At 48.4% G+C, this 26,510-nt stretch overlaps 3 protein-coding genes across 3 annotated transcripts in view; 2 read left to right on the top strand and 1 right to left on the bottom strand.

Annotated features, from left to right (window-relative positions):
* Positions 1–26,510, bottom strand: part of LOC144104580 (large ribosomal subunit protein uL1-like) — a 48,768-nt gene that overhangs the window by 6,952 nt on the left and 15,306 nt on the right. Inside the window, exons 3-5 of the mRNA XM_077637679.1 lie at positions 12,866–13,018; positions 10,839–10,987; positions 9,788–9,960 (exon numbers count right to left, since the gene is read on the bottom strand). Of these exons, the coding sequence (XP_077493805.1) occupies positions 9,788–9,960; positions 10,839–10,987; positions 12,866–13,018 (475 nt within the window). The remainder of the gene's footprint in view (positions 1–9,787; positions 9,961–10,838; positions 10,988–12,865; positions 13,019–26,510) is intronic.
* On the top strand, positions 6–2,867 carry LOC144105125 (neprilysin-2-like). The gene is made up of 3 exons (XM_077638302.1): positions 6–52; positions 251–605; positions 1,621–2,867. The coding sequence occupies exons 1-3, from the start codon at positions 6–8 to the stop codon at positions 2,650–2,652; spliced, it is 1,434 nt and encodes a 477-aa protein (XP_077494428.1). The 3' UTR covers positions 2,653–2,867.
* LOC144105627 (large ribosomal subunit protein uL1-like) lies at positions 16,278–26,004 on the top strand. Its single transcript, XM_077638744.1, has 5 exons — positions 16,278–16,350; positions 19,258–19,443; positions 20,556–20,704; positions 23,572–23,744; positions 25,792–26,004. Exons 1-5 carry the CDS (start codon positions 16,280–16,282, stop codon positions 25,972–25,974), a joined length of 762 nt encoding a protein of 253 aa, XP_077494870.1. The 5' UTR covers positions 16,278–16,279; the 3' UTR covers positions 25,975–26,004.

Here is a 26,510-nt window from a genome sequence, read left to right as displayed (position 1 = left end):
TCGTTATGCAGATTTACCAACTCGTCCAATTGTCGCCATCACATCAGCTTATGTACTCCTGGATAAAAGCTGCGGTCACAAACGGCCACGAGCGCACGCACCCTTTTATAAAAGGGTGTTCGGTAGAGGACAGTTGACCCCCTTTTTACTCCCATATAGGTGTATTCGTGTTTAGAGTGTAGGGAGGCGCTGCTCCTCCTCCCGACCCACCTCTGGTCACCACGAGTTGAACTCTGACCTTTGACTGCAGTGACGGCCCAGCGACAAATGTGAGCGGCTCGGGCGAGGTCAATTCATGGCTCGCCGCCTTCAATGCGGCGCTCGGAGACAAGGGCAACCTGAGCGCCGACGAGCCGCTGTTCGTGGCCGACCCGCGCCTTTTCGCGCTCACGCGCGAGGTGCTGGAGCGGTACCCCACCCGCCACGTCCGCTACTACGCCGCCTTCCACGTGGTGCGCCAACTGGCGCCCTACACTTCGTACCGGCTGGTCGACGCCATGTTTGCGCCCGAGAACCAGACGGCAGCCATGGTGTACTACGCGGACGCATGTGCGGCGGCCGCCAGTCGGCTGACTTCCTTTGCCCTGGCCAGCTACGTTTTTCAGGTGGGCCGCAGGCTTGTGGAAGCAGAAGTTCGAAGCGTATACACTAGTCAAGGTTTTGTGAAACCAGGACCTGAGCATCGTTATGCTGATTTTGGAGCCAGAAGTTCCAACCACGGTATTGGCATCGTTTGCTGATTTTGGAACCAGAAGTTCCAAACAAGACCTGAGCATCGTTATGCTGATTTTGGAACCAGAAGTTCCAACCAAGACCTGAGCATCGTTATGCTGATCTTGGAACCAGAAGTTTGGACCAGGGTCTTAGTATTGCTATGCATATTTATCAGCTCTTCCAACTGCCGCCATTGCATCAGTTTACGTGCTCCTGGATAAACGTCGAGCTCGCACATGGCCAACTTTCATCCGAGATTACTGCAAGTGGTCGGGCTGTTTAACACTTCTGGAGTTTAACGTCCCAAAACCTCGCATTAAGATAGGACGCGGTAGATTGCTCCGTATTAATTTCCACCACCTGGAATCTCCACGGGCATTGACGTCACAAAGCATACGGGTGTTGTTGGATTTCGCCTCCATCGATATGAAGCAGCTGTGAGCAAGATTCGATGCTCGTCCGTTTCAGTAGCCGAAAGCCATAGCCAATAAGCCCCCGGGTCGGGTAGATTTTTCAAACTAGAGTCCCATAATTAGCTGGAAGGGTTAGTAAGGCTGCATTACGATGCCATAATTTCACCGAAATTTTTCCCAACAAAGACGCATCGTGCACAAGCGACAAACATTTGAAATGACCATTTCACGAAATCAATTTTTATTGTTTTATTAATATTACTACCGCTACTATATTGTTTTTGCTACAGAAATGTAAAATAAAGAACGCTTTGTGTGCATTTATGGGGAAATTACTTGCAGGTGGATGCGAAACTATGCCTCATTCATTACGTCTACGCACTTGGCCTCGTTTGAACTTTTTAGAAGATGAAGATGCGTTGCTTACCTGGTATAGAAATTGAATTAAACATACGTCTTTACAATTACATATAGCTATCCTCGTTCCTTTCAGAATTTGGTGCAACAGCAACAGGTCCAGGCAGCCTACGACCAACTGGACGCGCTCAAGAACCGCACGGCCGGCTTGGCCAGCGCATGGCTTGCCCAGCCAGACCAACCCTGGGCCTTGCAGCGACTCAACGCCATCAAGAGCATGGTCGCTTGGCCCGCGCGACTCAACGGCTCGAGCGCAACTGCCGTGGACCAGTTCCTGGCGCACCTGCCAGACTTCCGGGGCTACTACGTCGAGATATACTTCGACGCCGTGGCCGCCATCCGGAACCACGAAAAAGCCCAGCTGCTGGACCGGACCAACGGCTCCGTCGAAAACAAGATCGCCAGAGAAGAGGACGGTCCCTTTCCAGGACTACGGCCCACCGTGCGCTACAGTCCCTGGTACGGCAGCATCTTGGTTTCGCCAAGCGCCATCCTGGAACCGTTGTTCGTCAACGGCAGCGATTCGGCGAGCCTGGGCGCTTTCGGACACCTAGCGGCCCACGAGCTGTGGCACGCGGCGCTAGGTGAGATGCCTCTGGGCGTCTCGCCTCAGTCTGATCTTACTCTCGGTGAGGAGACACTGAAGAGGCACGAATGTGTGGCCAACGTCTACAAGAAAGCGGGAGCCAACAAGAGGGACGCCGAAAAGGGCTCCTCCGAGAACGTCGCCGACGTTGTGGGCCTCGAACTCGCCTACTCTGTCTACCGCGAGGGTAACGCCTCCGCCCCCGCTTCTGGAAGCAGCGGCGGCGAGGGAAATGCGACCGACATTAGGGGTCTCAATCCCGACCGGCTCTTCTTCCTCGCGTCCTGTCTGAAGTGGTGCTCGGCGACTCCCGACACTTTGTCCAAGACGTCGCTGGGCTACACGACACCGAGGCTCCGGTGTAACGTGCCGGTGGCCATGCTGGACGCAGGTAGCGGCTTCGCCGAGGCGTTCGGCTGCAAGCCGGAAAGCAAGATGGTCAAGATGACGGCTGGTCCCAAATGCATGGCCATTGTGGAGCAACCCATGGACCCGCCCCGCACCTACAACGTAACTGGGTAGGCACCGGTACCGGGCGCCTTTAGCCGGTTCTCAACCGCACTGGCTGGCTGCGTGAATGGACTGCCAAGGCGCCTTCTAGTCTCAGACGGCGCGTAAAACGGAGGCGACGTTCCTGCTTCAGTGCGTCACTGGCAAGCCTCCGCGGTGCGCGTGGCTGCGGCAGACACTGTTGCTCACCTGTTTTACGCAACTGTTCGTCTTTGTAATTGTTTGTGCTGCCGTGAAGATAAAACTGATATGCTTGTCACCTACCCCTGTATGTTTTTTGTTGCTCGAACACCTGCGTAAGTGCATTAACGGATTGAACGACTTTGTCGTTTCAGAAGTGTGCTCTGCGGGTAGTCAACAGCTAAAGGTCGCAAGCAAAACGCAGTGACTCGAAAGGCGAGGGACTTTGGACACCAACTACTTCATACGCCAACGCCAAACACCGTCTTCAAAAATGACATGATCAGTGTACTTACAATTTTATTTCCAAGCCATGCAGGCTGACAATATGCAATACATGCACCATAAGAAGCACCACATTATACAAATGTTTCCTCAGAATCATTCTTGCAGCCTGTTGTCTACAGTCAATCAGCCAGGCATGTTGACCTGTACAGCGAAACGAAAAAATATAAGGGTAATTGAAAAAAATTCTAACCCATACCTACACACGTGCTTTATAAAAGAAAAGGAACACCTTGCATATCCCATTCTAGAAAAGTAATCTTGATCGCTTTCGTTTGGTTTAATTGGGTTCAAAGACCCAAGGTGACTCGGGGTATGAGGGACGCTGTAGTGAGGCATACGAGTAATTTCGACCACCCGGGCTGCTTTACCGTGCATTGATTGCTAGCGGCACGGACTTCTAGCATTTCCCCTCCATCAAAATGCGACCGCAGAGGCCGGGATCGAGCCTGCGTCTTTCAGGTCACCATGCAGACGAACACGGTAACCACTGAGCCATCGCGCCGGCGTCATCATTCCAGTAAACACGCATGACAAGTTCTAAGTGGTTTTCATAAAACATTGTGACAAAGACCCATTATCCCTGGAGCAATCTCCATCTGCACTACCTGCTGTCGATACTGACTCTGTATGGCATTCCTTTTGCGTTGGAACAGAAGACTTCGAAGAATTGAGCCACATATTAGCGTTGACTCACTACGATCTAATGTGAATATCATCCTCATAAAATGCACATTCAATGCTCCTTACACAGAGACCCAAAAGCAGAATGTTTAACCATTTATTCTTATACCCGCTATTAAACAAGCGCTTCAAAATACCCTGCGTGAAGCCTGGTACGTACGCCGATGCACAAACGTGCCGAAGCCATGCAAAACCTACCAGGCGGTTTGCGCCCATAACTTGAAACACAGATAGGGAACAGCACTGTCATGCATCAGCGTGGGCTCTTATAGAAACAAGCAGGTTGATGCGCTTCCATGCCGAACGCATTATCAGCGAAACTCGAGCAGCACACAGTGGCTGCAGCTGCGCCGTTTCCAAAGCAGGCGTGAGCTCGAGGCAACATGCGCATTACTGCCAATGCCGTCTCAAATTCACTCAGTTTTTCCTTCGAGTGCGGCCCGAACAGCGCAGTAAAGTGATGGTTCTTGCATGCGGGTGCCCTACCCTAGGGCTGCTAGAAATATCAACGGAAACAACGAACACGCTTTCAACCACAGGCGCAGCCATTATAACACAGCGCGAGCTGAATTGCATTCATATGCGAAAATAAGCGCCGAGTTACATTGGCGCTTTCGTAATGTGGCCGTCTGAGAACAGAAACGCATACTGTGCCTCTCCCCCAAAAGCTGTTAGAGAAATTTGTGTACGCGTGAGAGGGGTTCATGAACTAGCCTCTCAGAACGAAATGCAAGCCATCTCTTGCCGAGGTGACCTTTACTGAGCTTTCAAAACGAAAGCGCAGGCCGGAGGCTCGGATAACAAGTATGGCCGATTCCATGCGTGTGCAACGTAAGAGGAAACGGGATGCAGCTCTTAGATTCGCGCCGGCAACGAATTTCACAGAACATCACACTATTAGCATTCCTCCAGCGCCGCTTGACTGCAGCTTTGAGACAAACGTCATGTTCCCCAGTCTACAGCGTTAAAAAGCAACTTTGGTGAAACGTCGCGGTCCACGACGCGCGCCGGTCGAGCGTCTACACGTAACAAGGAATGCACACCTCTCCATGAACAGCACGTCATGGTCCTGATAGGCGATAACACAAAGGTTAAATACCTCAGAACGTCAGTGTGCGCTTCCGGTGGTGTCAAGTAAATCGGGCTCACAGGGCGCTTACGCATAGTTCCATTTCGGCCGTCATTCAGGGGCTAGCTGATATTTCTGGCCGTGCATCTAACTTGCAACACAAAAAAGCCAGTAGACAGCTCGCGGGGAGCAGCTTACCGTCATGGGTTTCGCGCCGAGTACTGCCTTTTCGCGCGTTAAGCACCATTCCGCTGCTTGTCACGCAGCTTACAAACGAGGATAGAAAGTTTGTCGCTGCGCAGATAATTTGTTCTGCACACACAGACCAAATAAATTAAATTTAACCGTGTAATCTTACCGTGAGTGGACGAATAAGTCGGATTTTGTTCGAAACGCAATCGACGTAACCCACGAGAGTACATGCCGACGACACCGACACATCTGCACACAAAGTTGCTTGCAGCCCAAATGATTTTCCGCCGTCTCGCAGTAACTGAGTAAAGCGTGAAATAGAAGCCCATTTCACAGTCGCATCTTTACCATCCGCGCTCTTGCCGTCTATAGCTTGATCTGGCATCCTAGACCGCAGAGGGCAATTGGTTTATAAGCTTAAATTCTGCACTTGAGCTCTAAAAAACGCATTGCTTTCGCGAAAACAGAACCGAAACCTTACTCCTTTGTCCACACGCGTCGCGTCTCCCACCGAATAGTATGTGCCACACTTTTCGAATAATGATGAAAAAGTTGCAAAACTTAAGTCTTTTTTTGTGTGCTTGTGTTCAGAAAACTGGTATGGGCGACATCAGCGTGTCATTGGCTCCGAAGCAGCAGGTATATGGACAGGAACGAAAAAATACTGCCTTTGGGATTGTTGCATCACAGCACTTGTCCACGTGAATGCAAACGGCAAAGGTATAAATGGCAGATGCTAATCGTGCAGAGTACCATGGTCTTCGAGACACTTCTAACAGTGTTTCTAAGAGATGGGCACATCCTTGAATTCTCACACCCGTCTTTCCCCGCTTATTTTCAAGAAGTTTTAAAGAGAAATGTAGAATCTCTGATGAAGCGTTCCTGAGTTAAGCGCGGTGGGCAGCAACGATTGAAAAATGCAGTGTGTCTCGAACGATTGTTTTAAAGAAGAGCGTGCTATTTTGATGTAGTACAGTTTTCGGGCACTCTTACTTCTGTAATAGCTGTCTTTCATCGCTTTACCTGTTAGCATTACTTACTCTTTATGTTTACCATACACGTCGAAGGAGCTTTTCAAGGCTTCTAAAAACAATATACGGGAGGGCGTTGCATTATCCTCACCCAATTTTATTTATATTCATGAAACAGCGAAGGAGGTTGACTAGCCATAGTTGCGGTCACCCGCAGTACGGTTCCCCTCGGCTTGAAGTGCAAAAAGGAATTGTTATAGACTTAGTCGAAAGACTGTATAGATTGTCTACAGAGAAAAAGTATTTGGGATTTTTATAGACTTTGGTCTACGGAAAGTCTATAGATAAGATTAAGGCCGTTATAGGCTTTAGTCTACGGATAGTGTATGAGCGAAAGGAAATTAAGGCTGTTGTAGACTTTAGTTTACAGACAGTCTATAGACTCTCTATATACAAAAGGAAATTAAGGTTGCTATAGAATTTAGCCTCTAGATAGCCTATAGATCGTCCATAGACAAAAGGAAATTAAGACGGTTATAGACTTTAGTCTATAGTTCATAGACAGTCTGTAGACGAAAGGAAACTAATCCGGTTATAGACTTTAGTCTATAGATATTATATAGACTGTATATAGAAAAAAATGTCTAAAGGACGGCTATAGAGTCTATAAAAGTCTATAGACCATTTTTATAAGGGTGTAGCGCATATGGCAGGTTCCCTCAGATCATAAATGACATTTTACCAATATCCCTTAAGAGAAAAGTATACAACAGCTCTATCTTGCCGGCATTCACCTATGGGGCATAAACGTAGAGGCTAACAAAGAGTTCAGCTTAAGGTTAACGCAGCAAGCTATGGAAAGAAACGTTAAGAGACCGGAAACGGGCAGAGCGGGTGAGGAAACAAACGCGGGATAATGAAATCCTGGTCGAAATCAAATGGAAGAAATGGGCTTGGGCAGGTAATGTAATACGAAGGCAAGATAACCGCTGGTCCTTAAGGGTAACGGAGTGGATTCCAAGAGAAGGCAAGCGTAGCAGGGGGTGGCAGTAAGTTAGGTCGGCGGACGAGATTATGAAGTTCGCGGGCATAGGGTGGGCGCAGCTGGCAAAGGACATGGTTAATTGGAGAGACATGTGAGAGGCCTTTGCCCTGCAGTGGGCGTAGTCAAGCTGATGATGACACATCCGTTACATTAGAGCATCACGGGAAATCGCTCGCTTCACTTGACACCTAAGCACACCCACTACTTTTCTAACTCTTAACATGCACGGCGTCGATGATAGGTGACTTGTTCAGGGAGCTTGAAGTGTTGTAAACGAAACTTCATGCTCTCTACATCATTACCGTATGAAGCAGTGCATTTAATATAGGTCAGCGTGCGATACTCGATCATTGAACATGGCCTTCGAGACCGTACTTTATTCGCCGCGAAAATCCAGCATCGAAGCTGGACAGCGGCAAGGCTGCTCAGTAGATGCGCTGCGCTGGTCCCATGCTGGCCTTGATGTGCATGGACTTGATTTTTATCCAGTCATCCTTCAGAAGACTGAGCAACGACCCTACGGCTTGGTCGATGTTCTCGGCCACTGCACTGGGGGACATCGTCAGGTTGCCGACAGAAACAGCCACCCACAGCGCCTGCACGATGCACGTCTGAGCTTAAAGAGTTGCTGACTATGTTGGCTTTCACGAAAATTCAGTTTCGTTCTTCTATGGGCGTAGAGGTACCTCACTGTCTACCTCGTGATGAAGTGAAAAAATAGCTGCATCAGTTATATCGTACGGCAGCACAACGCATGGGACAGCGACACGAAGCTGAGAAGCTTGTTCGAGTTAAAAAGCTTAAGTGGGACTTAAGATGAGAAACACGAATTTTTTGATGATGACTTTGGTAAGCTTCTCAACGATTAAGCAGAACATCCGCCTATGGCTGTAAGGAACAAAACTAGAACAGAAAAAAGAACTACGCAGACGCTAAAGTCATCGTAAGAGTGGAATGCGACAGTATTAAATTTCACTTACGTCGCAGCTTTAATTGCAACCTCTGTGTGCGTTTGCTTCAGTTTCTTTGCAATTTTCGGTCCATCAACCGCCACGTAAGGACAGCTAGCTGCGGTGGCAAGTAACCTCTATGCTGTGACGTCACCGAAGTTTGCATATATCACATTTTTTTGTCTGAGAAACTATAGGTTGTTCAAAACCCGGTGGGCGGGTTCTAATGACGTCACAAGGTCACGTGCCCTCTCTCGAGCAACCAGCGCATTTCATCTCGTACATCGGCTGGACTTTGGTGTGACGACAACTAATGCCATCGCATTAAAAATAAAGCACACACGGTACCGGGATCAACGTGTAGCACCAGGGGAGTAAAAAAAAAACTAGTTGGAATGCTGGACACGTGAAACCGTAGCGAATATCTCAACGGATTCACGTGGTCCTGCATGGCGCGTGTATAGCGTTGATAGTGAATAAGTGCGGTCTTTTCCTCGTGGCTTCTCTGTACGGCCTGTCCCACGATGACTGAAAGAATGGATCAGGCCACCCATTCACACTGCCTGAACCCCTCAGCAGAAGCGGCTGCTCCGTCCAGGGGCAACACTGATACTAACGCCATCTATTTTGATCCGGAAAAGGGTCAAAGCTGAGGCCCAATGCATGAGTTCATTGCAAGAATGATTACTCTATGAGCAGAGACAACTTTGTACCAAAAAACTGTTGATGAAGACGCAACACAAGTAACAGATTCGTGTTTTCTTTAAAAGTAAAAATAATAATAATGATTTATTTCCATCACCACACAGTGTTGTAGGTGGATGGGAATAAAATTGGCGGTGGTTTAGCTCTAGTTAAACCAGGAGTGACGCGATAGCTACAGCTGGCCGAGTGGAACTTGCTCAGCAGCTGCTCCGCATCACATGACCAGCCACGGCGCCACGAGAACCACGTGACCAACCATGTGACAGCGTTGCAGCGCAGCCACATGGTGGCGGCGCCGCCACGCTGAAGGCTCGAAATGCTACCGTAATGTAGCTATCACTACAAAAAGCGGTTATCGCTTGACAAGGTCCCCACTCCCTGTACAGCAAATGGGCAGTGGCATGCGACGGCACTTTGAACAAATACACAATCACCAGTATGTGTAGAAAATAAATACGGATTGAAGCAATAACAATAAAAGCAACAAAAAACGAAAAAAAGACTGTTATAAAGATTATAACAGCAAGAGCAACCAATACATGGAAAAAAATGTTTAGAGTATAAATACTAGGAAAGCCCACTCGAGCTAATTGCGGCCTGCAACCTGCCAACAGTGGCAGGTGCAAAGTCGTGCAGGCAGTTAACAACGAGGTTCTTATGCTATCGCATTCTCACAGCCAATGGTAATTAGGTGTCTTCTAAGCTTTTTACATGCGCTGACCAGCTATGACGTCCCTGAGGGGACTCTAATGCAAGGACAAACACGGACATTTGGAGAGGAAGGATGAAGGAAAGGGTGAACCATGTGGTGTCGGCCGCATGCATCTCGCGGTGCAACCCCTCTGTAATGCCCCAGGCCTTCAGGGTAAAATAAACAAATAAAAAAACTATAGGCGACAGCTGAACACCTGCTCCTGCTGGAGGGCCTGCTCGGCAGTATAGGAGCTTTAATTCCCGCCCTCCCAAACGACACGGCGCCTGCCGGGATACACTGTTGCCAGAGGAAAGCGCCCTGCCATCCGGCAAACGTTAGAAGGAAATAATCTTTTTGCCAACTGTCCCAAACCTTTTTCATGTTGAATCTTAATGTGGTCTTGGCTTCCTTGGCCTTTTCCACCACGGAATCTTCGCTTTCCAGCGGCAGTGGCACCTTGTGTGCCTTCTTCAGGCTGAAGCCGATTTGGTCCTGGACGTCCTTCATCATGGACGTGGGCACGAGGAAGGCGTCGTACTTCTTGACTGCAATAAACAACAACAACAAAACAAAGATGACGATGGTTGTTGATTTTTATGGCGCAAGGGCACCTGGGGCCAAAAAGCGCCGCAGCACAAGATGTTTTTTCGTATTCTGAACGGGGGTCAAAGGCCCGTTTCCCAAGCATTTCACCCTAAATATGCCGAGCCTCAGACCAGGGGAAAGCTTGTAAGTTCTTTATTCCAAGCATGTGCACATAATTGAGGGGAGGGCAAAAGGCATATTAAGCCTGACGAGGCCCGTCCCCCTATTGTATCTATTGTATCACTGGTGGGAACCCGGTGGCGCTGGGAATCTAACCCCGCACCTCCCGAATGCGACAGAACACCGAGAGAAGGACTATTGGTAGTTTTTTTTTTCATAAAGTGAAAAAAAAATAATAAAACGAACACCACGAAACTAGGATGCGAGAAAGCTGCGATAGCATTTGCTTTTACCCTCGACGACTACTTTTATGTTTTTACTCGCATGTGCGCTTACCTCGTAATTACATCGTCGATTACCTCGAAGATTACCTCGTGGTAATCTAGCACCGCGGTGGCCTAGTCGTTTGAGCACTCGCCTCACATTATGGAGGTGCGGGGTAGAAGCTCGGCTTCTTAAGGGCGAAATGTTTCGGATATGGGTCTTTGACCCCACCTTGAGTTCAGGAAACAACCTTGTGCCATGGCGCTCTTTGGCAACCAGATGCCCTTGCCACGCCATAAAAATTCATCTCCATGATCAGTTGAGACGCTTTCTGCAGCACGGATGGCTGAGAAACCTGGCGAGGTTTTCGCCCCTGCAGTGCTTACAGTGTCCAGTGCAGTGCTCTTTATTGCGGTCCCTATAAAGGAGACCGGGTCATAGTAGCGAGGCTCACCGAGGTGCTTGACGCCGGACGGTTTTTTCTTCTTCTGCAGAATGCCCTCCAGGTCCAGGCAGTCCACCTTGTTGGCCCTGGCTTCCAGGCAGCGCTGCTCATCTCCCAGCACACATACCTTGAAGTTGTGCTTCGTGGGATGCTGAAGTCTGGCGAGAGTGAAATGCGCGCTCGATCGGGAACAGTCCTCATATATGCTACCAGGTGCGAAAGAGAGGGGGCGCGGACGTCGCTTAAAACCGGGAGCCGGACAGACGCTTTCGTCACAAATTAGCCGTAGTAGCGCTGCGGCTATAGGCCGGTGTGTCTCCATATATTAGCATGTCAACTGTCTTCTAGGTCTATACTCCGTTTCAGACATCATGTGCAACGCTGTCAAAGCTAGCGCACTTCTTTGCGCCGCCTACATCCGCGACAAAAAGTAGTGAGTGTTTTGTGGCGAGTGAAACATAGTAGATGCTTTGCCTGTAGGCTTACCACATGACACATTTGTCATGAGCTTGATTAAATGCACTGTTATTGCTGATAACACGCTGTCCCTTTCTGGTGTCATAGACCACTCGGGGCACAGAACAAGCGCGGAGTAACACGCCTCACTTTGTTTTCCCGTCCGGACTACTACCGTACCTTTCACAGCGTTGCACCTGATGTACGAAACGGACTATAGCGATAGTGTTCTAGCGTTGGAGCTGCTCTTCGTCGATGTAATAAAGACTCTTGACCGCCACTTAAACCTAAAGCAGCGGTTTTAGTACGGGTTACTGCCATTCGTCACTCCTCTTCGAATTCCTTCCGTGCAAAGAAAGCTGCCGGCCCCGACCGGCTCTTGGAAGCCGCGGCCGTTATGAAGGCGTCGAACAGCAGCGGGAACACCACCGCGGGGACAACTTTTCGGTGAATTGTTCGTGTTAAGCAACAGCATAAACGATGTAATTTGTCTTACTTAATTCCTAAGTTTTTACGTTGGCCCAGCCTTCGCGATGAATGCGTGGAACTCTTGTGTAATCACACGCAGAAGAATGGTGGGAACTGGGACGTGTTTTTTCCTGTTTTTTTCTGCTAGCGCCCTGACGGCTAACGCCATTGAAAACACTATACGCGTTTCTTTTTTGTTCTGGCAACACTGAGATCTATCACCAGGACACTTCATGTTTGAACGAAAGCCGGCGCGTAATCTGCACCGGCAGCTTATCGAGCACTGCGCGGATTCCTTCGCTTGCGTTATCAAAATCAGCGTGACACACGTCTTCATCAGCGCTTTTACGGGGTTAGCTGTACTCACTGAGGTACAACTTCGGAGAACGCCTCCTGACAGCACATTGACCTTCAAGGTCAGCTAAGGCCAAAGCGGGACATAGTCAATTTCGCTACTGTCTAGCTGTGTGTCTGAGCATAGTATGTGTCTGGTGATCAACCATGAGTTTGGACCATTTGTTAATTATGCAGTTATGGCGACTAATTACTGGGTGGAACTAATTAGCGTTAAATAGTGAACTGCAACTAAAGCCAAACTTCGCGCTACAGCATCGGTAATAAACCGTCGGAAAGCTTAGGCGCATGAAGTGTAAATGCACTGCGCTAGTTAGCGGCCCGACTTAGCTTTAATTGCAAATAAAGCCAAAAGCAATCATAACCACAGAGCTAACGCTCTACTAACTGTTTAACAGAAATTAGCCGCTGCCAATTTGTTTCAATCGCTGTGCGACACATATAGTCTAAGAAGAGCTTCAAATATTCCTAGTTGGTTCTTAATCTTCGACGTTGTTATTGCGCTACTCATGGTTTACAGAAACAAGAATGACACATACAGACAGTCTGCGCCGACGCAAACCATTTCAAACACTACGCCATTGATACCGGAAGCGCTTTGCAGCTAGTACCATCATCAGCACCCATGCTTGTTTACAGACGTCAAAACCGTGCATACTGCGACCCACAGGCCGATCTGCAAGGCATTCTCGTAACGAAACCAACTTCATTAAGCAGGAAATGAATGCGACGATACTTAGCCACAGTCGTATCTCTACCTGAAGGGGACCGGGGCCAGCGTCTTCTTTCCGTACGCCTTCTTGAAGGCGATCTGCAGTTCCACTGTCTCGACGAACTTGCGTCGGCGATGGGACGCCTCGTCGAAGACGGCCCTCACGCCCTCATTGAGCACCTCGAGGTTGACTCTGGTGCTGCAGCAAAAGAGGCCACGAGATTGACTCTGGTGCTGCAGCAAAAGAGGCCACGAGATTGACTCTGGTGCTGCAGCAAAGGAGGCCACGAGATTGACTCTGGTGCTGCAGCAAAAGAGGCCACGAGATTGACTCTGGTGCTGCAGCAAAGGAGGCCACGAGATTGACTCTGGTGCTGCAGCAAAAGAGGCCACGAGATTGACTCTGGTGCTGCAGCAAAGGAGGCCACGAGATTGACTCTGGTGCTGCAGCAAAAGAGGCCACGAGAGAATGGCTCGACCAAATCGTTACAAAGTGCGCTCCATTTGAGACGCGGTTAACACATGATGGGTTAAAATAAGGCAGTCAAGCTTACTGTTTTCCACGCTCCCGTGGGCTGAGTGGATGGGCAAGGAGAAATTTCAATCCAACAGCATTTAGGAGGTACTATTTAAAAAAAATTGGAATACATTACTTGGGTCAGTGGAATACCTCCAATCAGAATAACAGAATCAGAGAGAGACGACGAACAATCACCTTAGGCTCTACGCCGCCGCGGTGGCTGAGTGGTTATGGCGCTCAGCTACTGGCCCGAAAGGCGCGGGTGCGATCCCGGCCGCGGAGGTCGAACTTCGATGGAGGCGACATTCTAGAGGATCGTGTACTGTGCGATGTCAGTGCACGTTAAAGAACCCCAGGTGGTGGAAATTTCCGGAGCCCTGCACTACGGCGTCCCTCATAGCCTGAGCCGCTTTGGGACGTTAAGCACCAATAAACCCAAACCCATAAACCTTAGGCTCGTTGTTCTTCATTGCAGATGGTTGCTTGATTACGAGAACCCACGCACAAGGACAGACTGCAAGCTTAAGTCCTTGCTATGCCTGACTCGCTCAGCGAGCAAAAAATGCCTCGGGACTGTGAAATCCGTCTCCCCTAAAGAACAAAATCAGAAAGGAAAATGATAACCCCGAGGCCACTATCTGTATGTATACTGATCGCTCACCAAACGCTCTGCTCGATTCAGTCGAGGGGGATGCGAGGAACGGTGAAACAAGAGATAATGTCAAATGACAGCTACGCAAGCTGTAGGCCAGTGCCACCTAATCCTATACGGTAATCGTCACGTTGCACTGACCAGAAAGCAGCGACTAACCTCATGCTGGACCCGGTCCCCCAGTCAGCTCCAGAGCTTGATGCAGCAAGGGACGACCGCCGCCGTTGCTTCGTCCTCGTCTTCTGCGAACGATCTGTGGCACATGGCCGCGCGGACGGCACTCACCGGCCACCTGGCGGCATTTTTTACCACCTACGGTCAGTATAACCAGCTATCTCGTCTCACTGCTTGTTAATTGATTAAGTACTATTACTACTCTTTTCCCTTCAAAACGCTCCCGTTTCCAGCAATTAACCGCCCGTGTCTTGACCACTCCAACGTAGTGGGTATGTACCATCTTTATTTCAGGTCAACCAACCAACCTTAGCAAGCGTTTAAGGATGTGACCCAAATGTGACCAGACACTTCCAGGGGGGAACGACAGTATGATGCTGCTAATTTCCATCCTGAAAGCCAAGAAAAAAGAGAGTGAGGGTAAAGTTTAAAGAGGAGAAAGGCGGAGAGATCGGTTGGAGGTAACGAGACCGCGGCCTGCTAATTCACACGGGAGGAGCCACCGCGGTGGCTCAATGCTTATGGCACTCGGCTGCCGACCCGAAAGACGCAGGTTCGATCCCGGCCACAACGGTCGAATTCCGATGGAGGCGAAATTCTCGCGGCCTGTGTACTGTGCGATGTCAGTGCACGTTAAAGAACCCCCCAGGTGGTCGAAATTATCTGGAGCCCTTCACTACGGCGTCCCTCATAGCCTGAGTCGCTTTGGGACGTTGTTGTGTTAGCCTTGCAAAAGATATCAAGAACAGCAGCTTGGGCTTGTTGGTTTTTCATCCTAAAGTTAACAGCGCAGACGACACTCAAGAAGAGAGGCACACACAACGAGTGCTGACTTTCAACAACGTTTAATTGGAAAGGACACATATTCTTATATTCGCACGGACAGCACATGTGTCACATACACGTCAATGAGGTGTGTATGAAACTTTGTGACACGTTGACCAATCCTGCAGGCATTTAGGTATTCACGTAAGGGAATGCCCTTCCAAAACATGTGCCGCGGAATTCAAACGATGTTCAGTGTTCAATAAACACAGTGAGCAGTTGGTCCGTGAGATTATCGAGGCCGCCGAGATAGCGGCGAAGGGACCAATGCGTAAGCCAGCCGTCCATATTGTTAACAAAAAAGGAACTTCAGCTGTTCGGCGTGCAGTGATCTTGCGCTGAGTGTGCAGGACGACGTGTGTATCGTGGTGTAAAATTACGTGTGTGTGACACGTGTGCTGTCTGTGGGAATATAAGAATCTGTGTCCTTTCCAATTAAACGTTGTTGAAAGTCAGAGCTCGTTGTGTGTGCTTCTCTTCTTGTGTGTCTGCTACGTTCTGCGCTATTGACTTCAGGAAAAGATGGCACATATACCCACACTGGGGGATCGGCCAAGAATCGGGAGGTGTAGGTTGCTATTCACTTGTACCTAGTAAAGGCAAAAGAAAAGCGCGAGGCTGAGCATCCCTGGTGGATTCTATCTCAAGTAGAGCATGGACTGAAAAGGGATAAGTGTTTGGATAAAGAAGAGAGAAAAAAAAGAATAATTAATTAAGTCAAAATGTAATAATGTTTAGAAAAGAAAATATTCTAACATTTAGCAAGGCAATCGATGAGATTCCAGCAAGAAATTTTCAACAGCGATACAAACAGACATCTGGCTGAACCCAAGTGTAATTTCATTAGTTGGTTGGTTGGCCTCGAACAATGCTGGCACATACCCACTGCGGGGGAGTGGCCAAGACACAGGCGATTAATTGCTGGATACAGGAACGTTTTGACGGGAAAAGGAGTAGTAATAGTATGTATGTGTATGTATGTAGGCCACGGTTTATGGTTGCATTAAACCACCATAAATCATCCTCTTCGTCATCATCAGCCACTTCTTCTTCGTCATCATCACCTGACATGCAATTTTTCTGTTTCCTCTAATCACTATTTTCGTAGTTTTCTCTCATTTCACCATTCTACATTCTGCGCCCCATGTCGCTGTTTCCCTCGCAATCGCCTATGTGATTTTCCTTGGCATTCCCCACCAAACCCTGGCCAATCCAACCGGGAGGGCATGTGCCATGTCTACAGAGGTCAACAACATCATCATCGCCGCTGTTGTTCGCTGCCTTCTCTTATGCGTGGTCGTGCGCTGTGCGGGATGGAGGAGATCGGCGTTGCCGCTATGGCCGGCGGGCCTGGCGTGAGGTTCGTACACCCCCTTATTCTCACTCCGCTCCTGCTTTCAGGACTGGTGCTCACCCGCATCTTGATTCCCGGCCTTGCTTGAAGACCAGAACCGCCTTTCTTCTAATTTTGGGCACAAATTTCATGCTTCCGATGGAAGGTTAGCGTAGCCCTAACTTGGTTTAGGTTCTCTGGTTGTTAAGCTCCCAGTCGCTGAAACCTACGTGGAGCATGAGCGACCCTCGCGTGGTTTAGTGGGTATAATAAGAACGTTGCGAGCTGTGATTTCTGTGAGCAGTTCTTTTTTCGGAGGGCCATTCTCTTACTCTTAATTTAGGTTACCTGTTACGACAGCGGTCACTATCTCTTACATGCGATTTCGCCACTGGCAACGCTCTCTATGAAGACCTAAATCTACTTAATCTGGCAACGATGATCTGCCAGCGGATCCATCCATCAGCTGTTTTCTTTCATTCTACTGGTACTTCGCGTGTGCGTGTTATAGATATCGCGTGCATAGTTTGGTGATTGTCGCTCTTCGCGTATCAATAAACGCTCGCAGCCTTCGGGGCTGCGGACATTGATCGGCAGTACCGGAATGTGATAGCGTCGATAGCACATAATGATAACGTCATCGCTGACGTATGTACTACGGCAGAGGTCACAACTCAATGCCTAATCAACGATGTCGCATGTGCATCAAGCGCTTATAGAGCTGCATTGAAACGCTGCAGTAAATCTCGCATTGAAGCTAGGTGCTCTTTTCAAGCCTGACTGCAACCTTATCCAAATCACCCAAAACTCTAGCCTATTCATAAGCGCTGGCCTTTACTCCGACGGCCCTTGTTGATCTTGGCAGTGCCGACGTAACGAATGTGCGCGTCGTTCTGTCTTTCTTGCTGTTCTCTGTTCTTCTCATTGATGTTTTTCCAGTTGTGTTAGTTACTACCGTTTGTCGAGCGTTGTTTCTGTTGTTTCGCGTAAAGGGCACGCGTAGATCGTCGAGTAATTACAAGGGCAGCGCTGTTGAAGAAAAAATTTACAGACGATTACGGTGGTCGGTAATGCGAAATTTGTGCCCAGCTCCTCACGCGCTACCTGCCACCGCTTACGAAACTAGCCACCCTCCGCGATATTCCCGCGGCAGCCATGGTTCCGGTTTTACAATCCTTCGCTTTCGCCGCGGCAGGTGGTACCACAGCGAAACTCCACCTTCCATGAGGAATGGACAAATGCTTACGCCGACTACACAGGCGCTCCCGCCGACGGCGATGACGACTACGACCCAAGCATATTGGCCCAATATTGGCCCAATATCGGAATTGAATGGTTTCACACTTGTACTCTATAGAACCAGCCTATGCCAATGTATTCCCAATATTGGGCCGGTTACCTGTGTTGCTTGTGGACGTGAAACGCAGGAACGGGCTCCTAAGAATCTCGCTCTAGAAAAATATCAAATAACCTCTAAGTTCTGTCCTATTTACAAGACTAAGCTGCTCATGCTGCTCGGTCAGCATACTTGCGGGGGCAGTGCAGTTAGGCTTCGTGCAAGGATCCTCTTCTCTGCCAGGATTTTCTGCAGCCTTTCTCCGGAATGGCACAGAAAACAAATCCCCGTGGGAACCCCACTCTTCAAAATTCTGCGTAGTGACTAACCTTACATTTTCAATCATCTTCAAGCAGCCTTATCGTTTTTAGGAGCCAAATGAACCGCTCAGTATTGCCGAGAGTTTGTGCGGCGCCGTAGCTGGTGCAAACTATCGAGTGGGTGGTTTTGGTGGCGGTAAACACGTTACTGCTGCCGTGAGGGTAGCGTCATCCTCTTTTCCAGCCTTCGAAAACTGTCCACAGCTTATGACTACACTCTGAACCGAATTTGCACTACTCGTATACGATCATGCGACTCGGCGTCTGGCTAATCAGGACAAAATTAGGGCGTCTGACGACAACGTGATTCGGCAGAGAAAAGGAGAAACAGTTATATTTGTAAAGGGTTTCCCAGTCGAGGCTCTCTCGTACGGAGCACAGGGCCGCCTCTGTCGGCTTGGACATGGTGGGGTGTTCTTAGTTGTGCGCACAGTCCCAGTTAGTATGGTACATGCTCTGGTACAGTCCCTGCCATGTAGGCAAGCTGGTGTCCCTTCATGGCACACAACAGCGCGTTGGGCAACATAGACCTGAAGAGAAGAAACTGTATGGAACGTTTCTGCCCTTCAAGTCTGTGCTTTCCACCGCCCTTTCGTCTACCATGAATCTGTACCAACTTGCCTAACTTTTTTCGCTGGTGTCTGTTTCTCCCAGTACAAAATTTCTTTACATAGTCTACGCAGTCTCCATAGATCTTTGTTTATATGGTATATAGACTTTCTATCCATAGTCAATACAAATCTTATAGATAGTCTGTAGACAATGTACAGATTCATGGATATACAGATTTAATAGACTTTTCCATATGTACAGTCTATAGACTATGAATACACAAAACGAAATATCTATAGGAAGGCAACAGATTCTATAAGTTGTCTATAGACAGACCATGTTCATAAGATTCGCCTTGATTGCTGTGATGGCTCAGTGGTTATGGTGCTCGGCTGCTGACCCGAAAGACTCGGGCTCGATCCCGGCCGCGGCGGTCTAATTTCTATGGAGGCGAAATTCTAGAGGCCCGTGTACTGTGCGATGTCAGTGCATGTTAAAGAAGCCCAGGTGGTCGAAATTTTCGAAGACCATCACTAAGGTGTTCCTGATAGCCTGAGTCGCTTTGGGACGTTACACCCGGTCGACAACCAAGCAAGAGTCTTCTTGAATTCGTCTACCATATAACTCGTGAAATTCGCGTCCTTAGGCGCAAATAAGTGTTGTTGCTATGACTGTTGTTGTTGCTGGTGTTGTTGCTTGAGCCTCTGCCCAACTTCTCGACCCCAGCGACGCCGTCTTTGTCCTCCCCCGGGACGACGCCAAGGTGAGCCGAGAGAAGGTGCGCGAGTGTGCGGTCGCGGTGCTCGAGAATGCGGCCAAGAAGAGGCGCAACTTCACGGAAGCCGTCGACCTTCAGCTCGCGCTAAACGACTACGACCGCAAGAGGAAGAAGAAACTCGCGGGAACCGTCAAGTGAGCTTCCCAGTCGAAAAACACAACAGAAAACTTTCTGTCGTCGCAACAGACATTGTGTAATGTTTTTCGGCCCCGAACTCGTATAGTAACAAAAGGAGTTTTTTAGTGGCAGCAGAACTTTGTATAGTTACTACAAAAAGGTACTACATAACTACGGTGAAGAAAAAAGTACTACAGAAAAACTACATTTCTACAGAAAAATACTACAGAACAGCAAAATCTTGTTACGACAAAACATTATGTCATTATACTAGGAGATAATGACAGGTTCACATGGAAAGTGCGAGAAGCGTAAACGTGTTTCTTGGCAAAACCGCCGTGCGGGCAGTAGCTTTCTAATGTCCCGCAAAAAAGAAGTATATCACTAATTTAACCAGATTGTACTTACTCTTACGAGAGAAAAAATTGGCTAAAGGGAGCACAGTTTTCTTAGCGAAGGATAGCAATGGTTAGAACAGCGATTGGAAAGACCCTCAGTTAAAAGGGAAAAACATGCATTTTTCTATTCGCAGTATAAAGCAGTGAATTGGGGGCAACAGACGCTTTTGGTAAACACTGTACGTAGTAGTTGTAGATATCGGGCCAATACACCACCGTCTATTGCCGCTTAGCTGCTGCTTGTGCAAAACTCTATCGTCTTTTGTGATGAATTCCTCGAGAAAGGTTTGGATTGATTGGACACTGATCTATGAAGCATTGTACTATCTCTATATCTCTGTATCTCTATATTGTACTGTCTCGAAATCTTGTATGTCTCTCCAAATAATAACCTTGTCCTTGGCCAGCTGCGCCTACCCTATCCCCATAAGCTTACCAATCTTAACTGCCCTAAGGGCACAACGGTTTTCATTAGTTCGTATTACGCGCCCTGCCCATCCACATTTCTTCTTGCCTTCAGCTATCATTAACTCAAGTTTGTCCGCTAACCCACCCGACTTTATATAGGCCTAAAAAACAAATCGTGCTGCCTTAAGTCATTTGACTCGGGCTGTCCACACAAAGTCCGGAGTGTATCTTGTCGCGGGGTGTCTACTAGCACCTACAACAATTGATGTATCCCAATGACGTGAGATCACTCTTGCTCCCCCCCCCCCCCCCCCCGCCCCCAGGCTGAAGCATGTTCCGAGGCCGCATCTCAGGGCCTGCGTTCTCGGCCACAAGGCACGCCGCGATGAGGCCAAGGAATGTGGCATGGCCTTCATCAACTGGGAGGAGATCAAGAAGCTGAAGGGCCGCCCAAACAAAATTAGGTTTCTGGGTTCGTATACATTCACATTTATCTTATTGATCGCAACAACATCATGCACAAACTGTAGATACTAAAAGCAGGCAGCTTAAATGCTACCGCATTTTCTTCTTTAAGTGGTAGTTGAGAGGGGTATCACTGCTTTTTTCGATGAGTGGCACTCCAGCCTAGCAGCGAGCCATGCACCTGCGTTTCATACCACTTTTGCACCCGACAGTATACCGGGTCGTTCATTTTTACGGGGAACACAAGAGTGCGTGTCCACAGTCTTCAAGGCGCTTGTGCGTGTGATCGTACCGCGCATCGAAGCCGAATGGTAGACGATGCGAAGCACCACCATTCAGTCTCTCTTCGCCTGCGCCACTTTCCTACGGTGCGCGGCCGCAACCGACGCACTGGCGCTCTGAAGAGTTTGGCCACGCGCTCGTGTGTTCCCTCTAAAAATGCACGACCCTGTAGGTGCTCACATAGCCTATAGCACACCCCAGCCCAACCTAGGTAGAAACTACTCCAATTCAATCAGCACGGATGTAGAACAGGAAGGAAACGACTTTATTAGAGACCGATACTCACACCTCGTAAATAAAAATAAATAAAATGAATACATTCGTCATCTGCTGAGGGACCATGTGAAGCCAAGCACTCCAGGAGGAAGGAGAAGGCTATGGGAAATAATAGGAAGCAGTGGAAGTGTTACGGGCATATGTGGCTAGTGCTTTAATGTGAATCTAGCATTACAGGTCCCACTATGGCGACAAGAAACCGGTGTCCGTTTGTCCGACCATGCCACGAAAAAGCAGGTGGAAACCTGCCCACCATGACAGGCGGCAATAAAATTATTTCATATAAATTCAATGCATTTGCCACCTACTCTAAATAGCACTGCGTATCAGCTCATTGGTCTAGAGATGGACGGCCTTCCGAAGAAATATCAGTGCAAATAAAATTAGCCGCGGTTTAAGTACTGCTGAACCTGGTTAGAGAGCTAAAGCTGTGGTGTATCGGACAAGTACACGCGGCTTGGCGTCTGTGACGTTGAGTGCGTTCCGCACACTGAATAGGCAGCGCGCCAACCCTGCTACTCTGGCAGGTGGCAGTTAATGGTTGATCGCGAGAGGTTGGTCACCTAATGAACGCTGCGGCCTATTCTACCGCCCTCTACCGGCGAATAGAAAGGTCAAGTGGTGCGACACCATGGTGGACCACATATTGTAATGCCTAAAGCTACACTTGATCTATGGCTCACTTGAAGAACAAACCGGCAACGAGCGGCGAAATCGGCTTTACCTAGCGTAGTGTAGCTTTCGCTTCAAAATTAGCCTTACGGGAGCTCAAGAAGAGCAACCCGGATCACAGAAGCCCGATCGGTGGCTCTGCTGGCAACAGCTGCCTGCCGCGACAGTGGCGCATCGCTTAACAGGCGCACCATTGCGCCAGTAGTGGTATGAGGACTCCTCGTGGTTATTTATGAAAGGCAAGGAGTATACTTGCGCGGGAGGGGTCTCAAATGCTATCGTATTTTTCTCTTAATGGTAGGGTTAGCGTCGTCCAATTTTTCTCTCGCTCCTTTCCAAGGCATTTGGTGCAGTGAGCTGTTTCGTGCCACCCAAAGTTGCCAATGTTATTGCAGTGAGGAGAGTGTCAGTTATAACTTGATGTTATAACACGGCTGATGTGCGCTTGCTTCGTGTTGAGTGACGGATGCGGCTTAACCCAAGGTGGTGTTGTCTTCCCTGATGCTTTTGTATTGTTTGCCCGTTACCCGAACGCTACGTGGAAGAATGACGTTACTTTTGAATAGGGAAAACTTGCGCGACTCTTAAGTTCGCCTTAAGAGCATGACGTGATAGCGTGAAGGTCCGTTGGGGTCCTCTTGGGCACCCATGCGCAGACACCCAAACGCTTGTTTCCATCACATACTACTTTATTACACATTATCTTTTACATTATTTGGTCACGCTAATTAGTGCATCTGATTAAGTTGTTAATTCTCCTACTGGGCTATGTGAGGTCTCGTTCAAGGCATCCATTAATCCCGCTGAACGAACGTCTCTTACAAAAATGGTCTATAGACAGTCTATAGACTTCTTATAAACTTTGTTGCCTTCCTATAGATATTTATGTCAATTCATAGTTTGTAGACAGTCTATAGACAAAAGTCTTCTACAAGTGTATGGCCATGAATCTATAGTTTGTCTGTAGACTGTCTACAAGATTTGTATTGCCTATAGACTGTTCTCTAGGGTTTGTTTATATAGAGTTAAATAGACTTTGTAGACAGAAGTCTATGGACAGCCTATAGACTGTATAAAGAAATTTTCGTAAAGGGTTCCTCAGTGGTGTAGAGGTATCGTGCCTGGCATCCGACCCCCAAGGACAGCGCAGGCCGCCGCAGTGGCTCAGTGCTTATGGCGCTTGGCTGCTGACCCGAAGGACGCGGGTTCGATCCCGGCTGCGGCGGTCGAATTTCCATCAAGGCGAAATTCTAGGGGCCCGTGTACTGCGCGATGTCAGCGCACGTTAAAGAACCTCTGGTGGTCGAAATTCCCGGAGCCCTTCACTACGGCGTCCCTCACAGCCTTAGTCGCTTTGGGACTTTAAACCCCCATAAACCATGATCCAAAGGACAGCGCTTCGAATTAGCTTAATCTCTTTTCAGCTAAGCTGCTTTACTACGGCACTTCCTCCTCGATCAATCGGGATTTTGCAGTCACAACAACGGCGATGTCTGTTTTTCCGCCGAACTGGGCCTTTAACGCTATCGCGTTATAAAAGTATTTCAAAAAGCGGGCATCACCTGTACCGCAGTTAGGTTACTGTCCCTCCCCCGCCGACCCCTGCACTTACGGCGCTGCCTGCGGATGCATTTTTTTCAACAGCGCGCAAGTACAACGCTTTCTTCGTACCCGAGTTCGCGAAGAAGGACGTGTACAAGGCCGTGGGTCTCATCTTCAAGAGCCTCAACAAGCCCCTCGAGGTTTTAACTGAGACCGAATCCTTAGCTGACAAGCTTCAGGAGATCAAGAGCACCACACGGTTCCGCATGAAGAGGGTAGGCGTATTTATTTATTTATCTTTTTTATTTATTTATTTATTTATTTATTTATTTATTTATTTATTTATTTATTTATTTATTCTGTGGTCTTGCTTAAGATCTCTGGCAGGGTGGTTACATGTATGTACATTACTGCGTATAACAAACTGCATTTGCTCCTATTGCATAAACATTACGAGCAAATTATTTTAGGTGCTCATCAAATGATGCTAATGAGCGTCGTTAGCGAGGGTATTTTAGTCAACTATCATCATCATTAGCCTGACTACACCCACTGCAGGGCAAATGCCTCTCCCATGTCTCTCCAATTAACCCTGTCCTCCGGGAAATATGAGTACTTAAAACAATTATATATTGAAGTTAGCGGCATTACTGTTGCGCCATATGGTTGTCTTGTTTTGTAGTCAGGCGAGAAAGCGAAAGTGCCAGATTTGTTAGTATTGTAGTACCCTGTTATAAAGCAAAAACTGGAAAAAAAATTTCAATCTACATGTGCGATTTCTTTCGATTACTGACGCGAAGCCACATTATCGAAGTAACTCACTGACAGAACCACCGTCATATTTTTTGAAGATAAATCTTGTTTCTTTTCGTTGGATACATTACAGTTTGGTGACATTGGATGCGGTGAACGGGTCCCCATTATCGACCCGCATCCCCAAACTCGTTCTTCATTCAAGTTCTGTCACGAAGTAAAGGTTTAAGTGTGCACAATACCGCAGTGCTGTTGTGCAAAGACTCTGATGGGATGTTGTGCAAATATATACACACACCGCCTGTGCACTTTTTGGAGACAATGAATGCCAAATTGCAGTATGCGCGTTGCCTGCCCCCATAACAACGGTAATAGACGTTTTTAGCATACCGTAAACGTACTTGCGGAGACGTATACTGGTTTATTGGACGCCTCCTACACACACGCAGTGGCCCAGCCTGGCCTCACTTATTTCACTGCACGTGCACGTGCGTTTTCGCTAGTACGTCTACGGCGTGCTAAAAACGTCTAATGACTATTAAAGCAACGACAAGTGACTTAGGCTGAGCCAGGGAGTTTTGGCGATGCTGGATGGAAGTACCGGTAGTCCCAGTATGCGTTACTGCGTTCTGTTAACACGCAGAGGCTCTTAAAATCATCCAGTTTGGCGAGAGCCTCGCGGAGAAACAATTGATGGCGTTTAAAATTAAGCGGCTTGCATTGATGCGTGGTTCTTCATTTTTGAGCTATTTAAGAAATTTGACTAAAATGAGGACTTTGGGGTAAACCAACGCAGGACACTGATTCGCGAACGTAGTTGATAAGGAGCCGGCCACACAGGTCGTTTAAAGTAACCAGAGAAAGGCGCATCGAGTCTGTTTGTCCTGAATGCAGTTTGCCCTTGGGGATCATTCTCTGCGCTAGCGTGTCGAATTGAGATAACCCGCCTGCATCGAATTGGTGCAGGCAGACATGTAACGGTCGAATCGGCGATAAGCAGTACCACCGGGTCGCGCAGGTCTAAAGACGATGTGGTCATGGGGGCCACATGGTCGTAGATCCCGTGGCCACATAGGCATTGTCCGTCCCACTTAGTTAAAATTATTCTTGGTCCCCTCCCCAACATCATATGGTATACCTAGTCATGTTCACGCGATATAAATGCCGCAAGGAAGAAAACCGGTCTTACTTTGCGTTACAGTTCATGCATGGGTGATGCGTGCCTTTTAGGACCGTGTAGCGGCTCATAGATTCGTATAGTGTATCCGTTGAATACGAAATTGAAAGCAAGAGGGTTCGACGACATTTTGAGAAATTTCGCAATGCATTTAGTTGTGTTTTATGGCACTTGGCCAAGGGTTTCAGGCGCGATGCATATAAAGAAAATCAACAGCGCAAGCATTTGCACCTGGAAGCTATTTTTCGGCACTTTTCAGAGGGAAATAAGTTCTTCGAAGAAGCCTGCACTATCACTGAGGAGGTACGCAGAGGGAGAACTGTAGTTGTGTTGTTGCAAGCAACGGCACACCTTTGCACTTTCCAATCTGTTGTTGCAAACACCACCTGCAGGTACTGACTTTCGGGATGTGCATCGGCCACGTGAAGATGGAGCCCGACCAGGTGGTCGACAACGCGATCGCAGCCATCGACCACCTGATGCGCTGTCTGAAGAATGACTGGGACAACGTTCAGTTCATTATCCTGAAGTCCACGATGGGGCCCCCTCAGAAGCTTTACAAACCTCGCCATTAAATGGCGCTGGTCATCCGTATTATCCCTCCACTGTTCGCAGTCTCCTCGAAGGCCGCCGTCTGCAGGGTCATATGACCATGTGACCCATAGGTCATGCATGTGACCCATAGGTCATATATGTGACCCATACTCTCGTGCCCCGTACCAAGGGGTATTCTTTGAGAACGCCCCTGGTATGAGGTGCGTACAGTCTTTGCTAAAAGTAACCAGGCTGCATTGTTTGCTTCTCCCTCATAGATGGAGCCCCTACGGCTTCCCTTAAAACCAAAAGGTACTGGAGGGTGAGGGTTCTCCTTACCTCACAGTGATTTATAGCTTAATGGGTGCGACAAGTTTTCCGCTATACAACTGAGAAGCAAACCGGGAAGTCTGGTTACTATTGGCTAAGACAGTTAATTCGCACCTTAGAGGTCGCGAGTAATCAGAGTGGAGCGGTGGTTGGGTCTCATGCGATTGATCCTGCTAATCTCTTAGGCTTGTCTTGAGGAAATGACCACAATAAAGAGACGCATCCGAAGTGGTGTGGCTTAAAGTGG

The sequence above is a fragment of the Amblyomma americanum genome, chromosome 9 (genome assembly GCF_052857255.1).
Source record: "Amblyomma americanum isolate KBUSLIRL-KWMA chromosome 9, ASM5285725v1, whole genome shotgun sequence".
In the NCBI taxonomy this organism is placed as follows: Eukaryota; Metazoa; Arthropoda; class Arachnida; order Ixodida; family Ixodidae; genus Amblyomma; species Amblyomma americanum.
The sequence above is the reverse complement of the archived record's forward strand: the minus strand, read 5'-3'. Positions and strand labels throughout refer to the sequence as shown.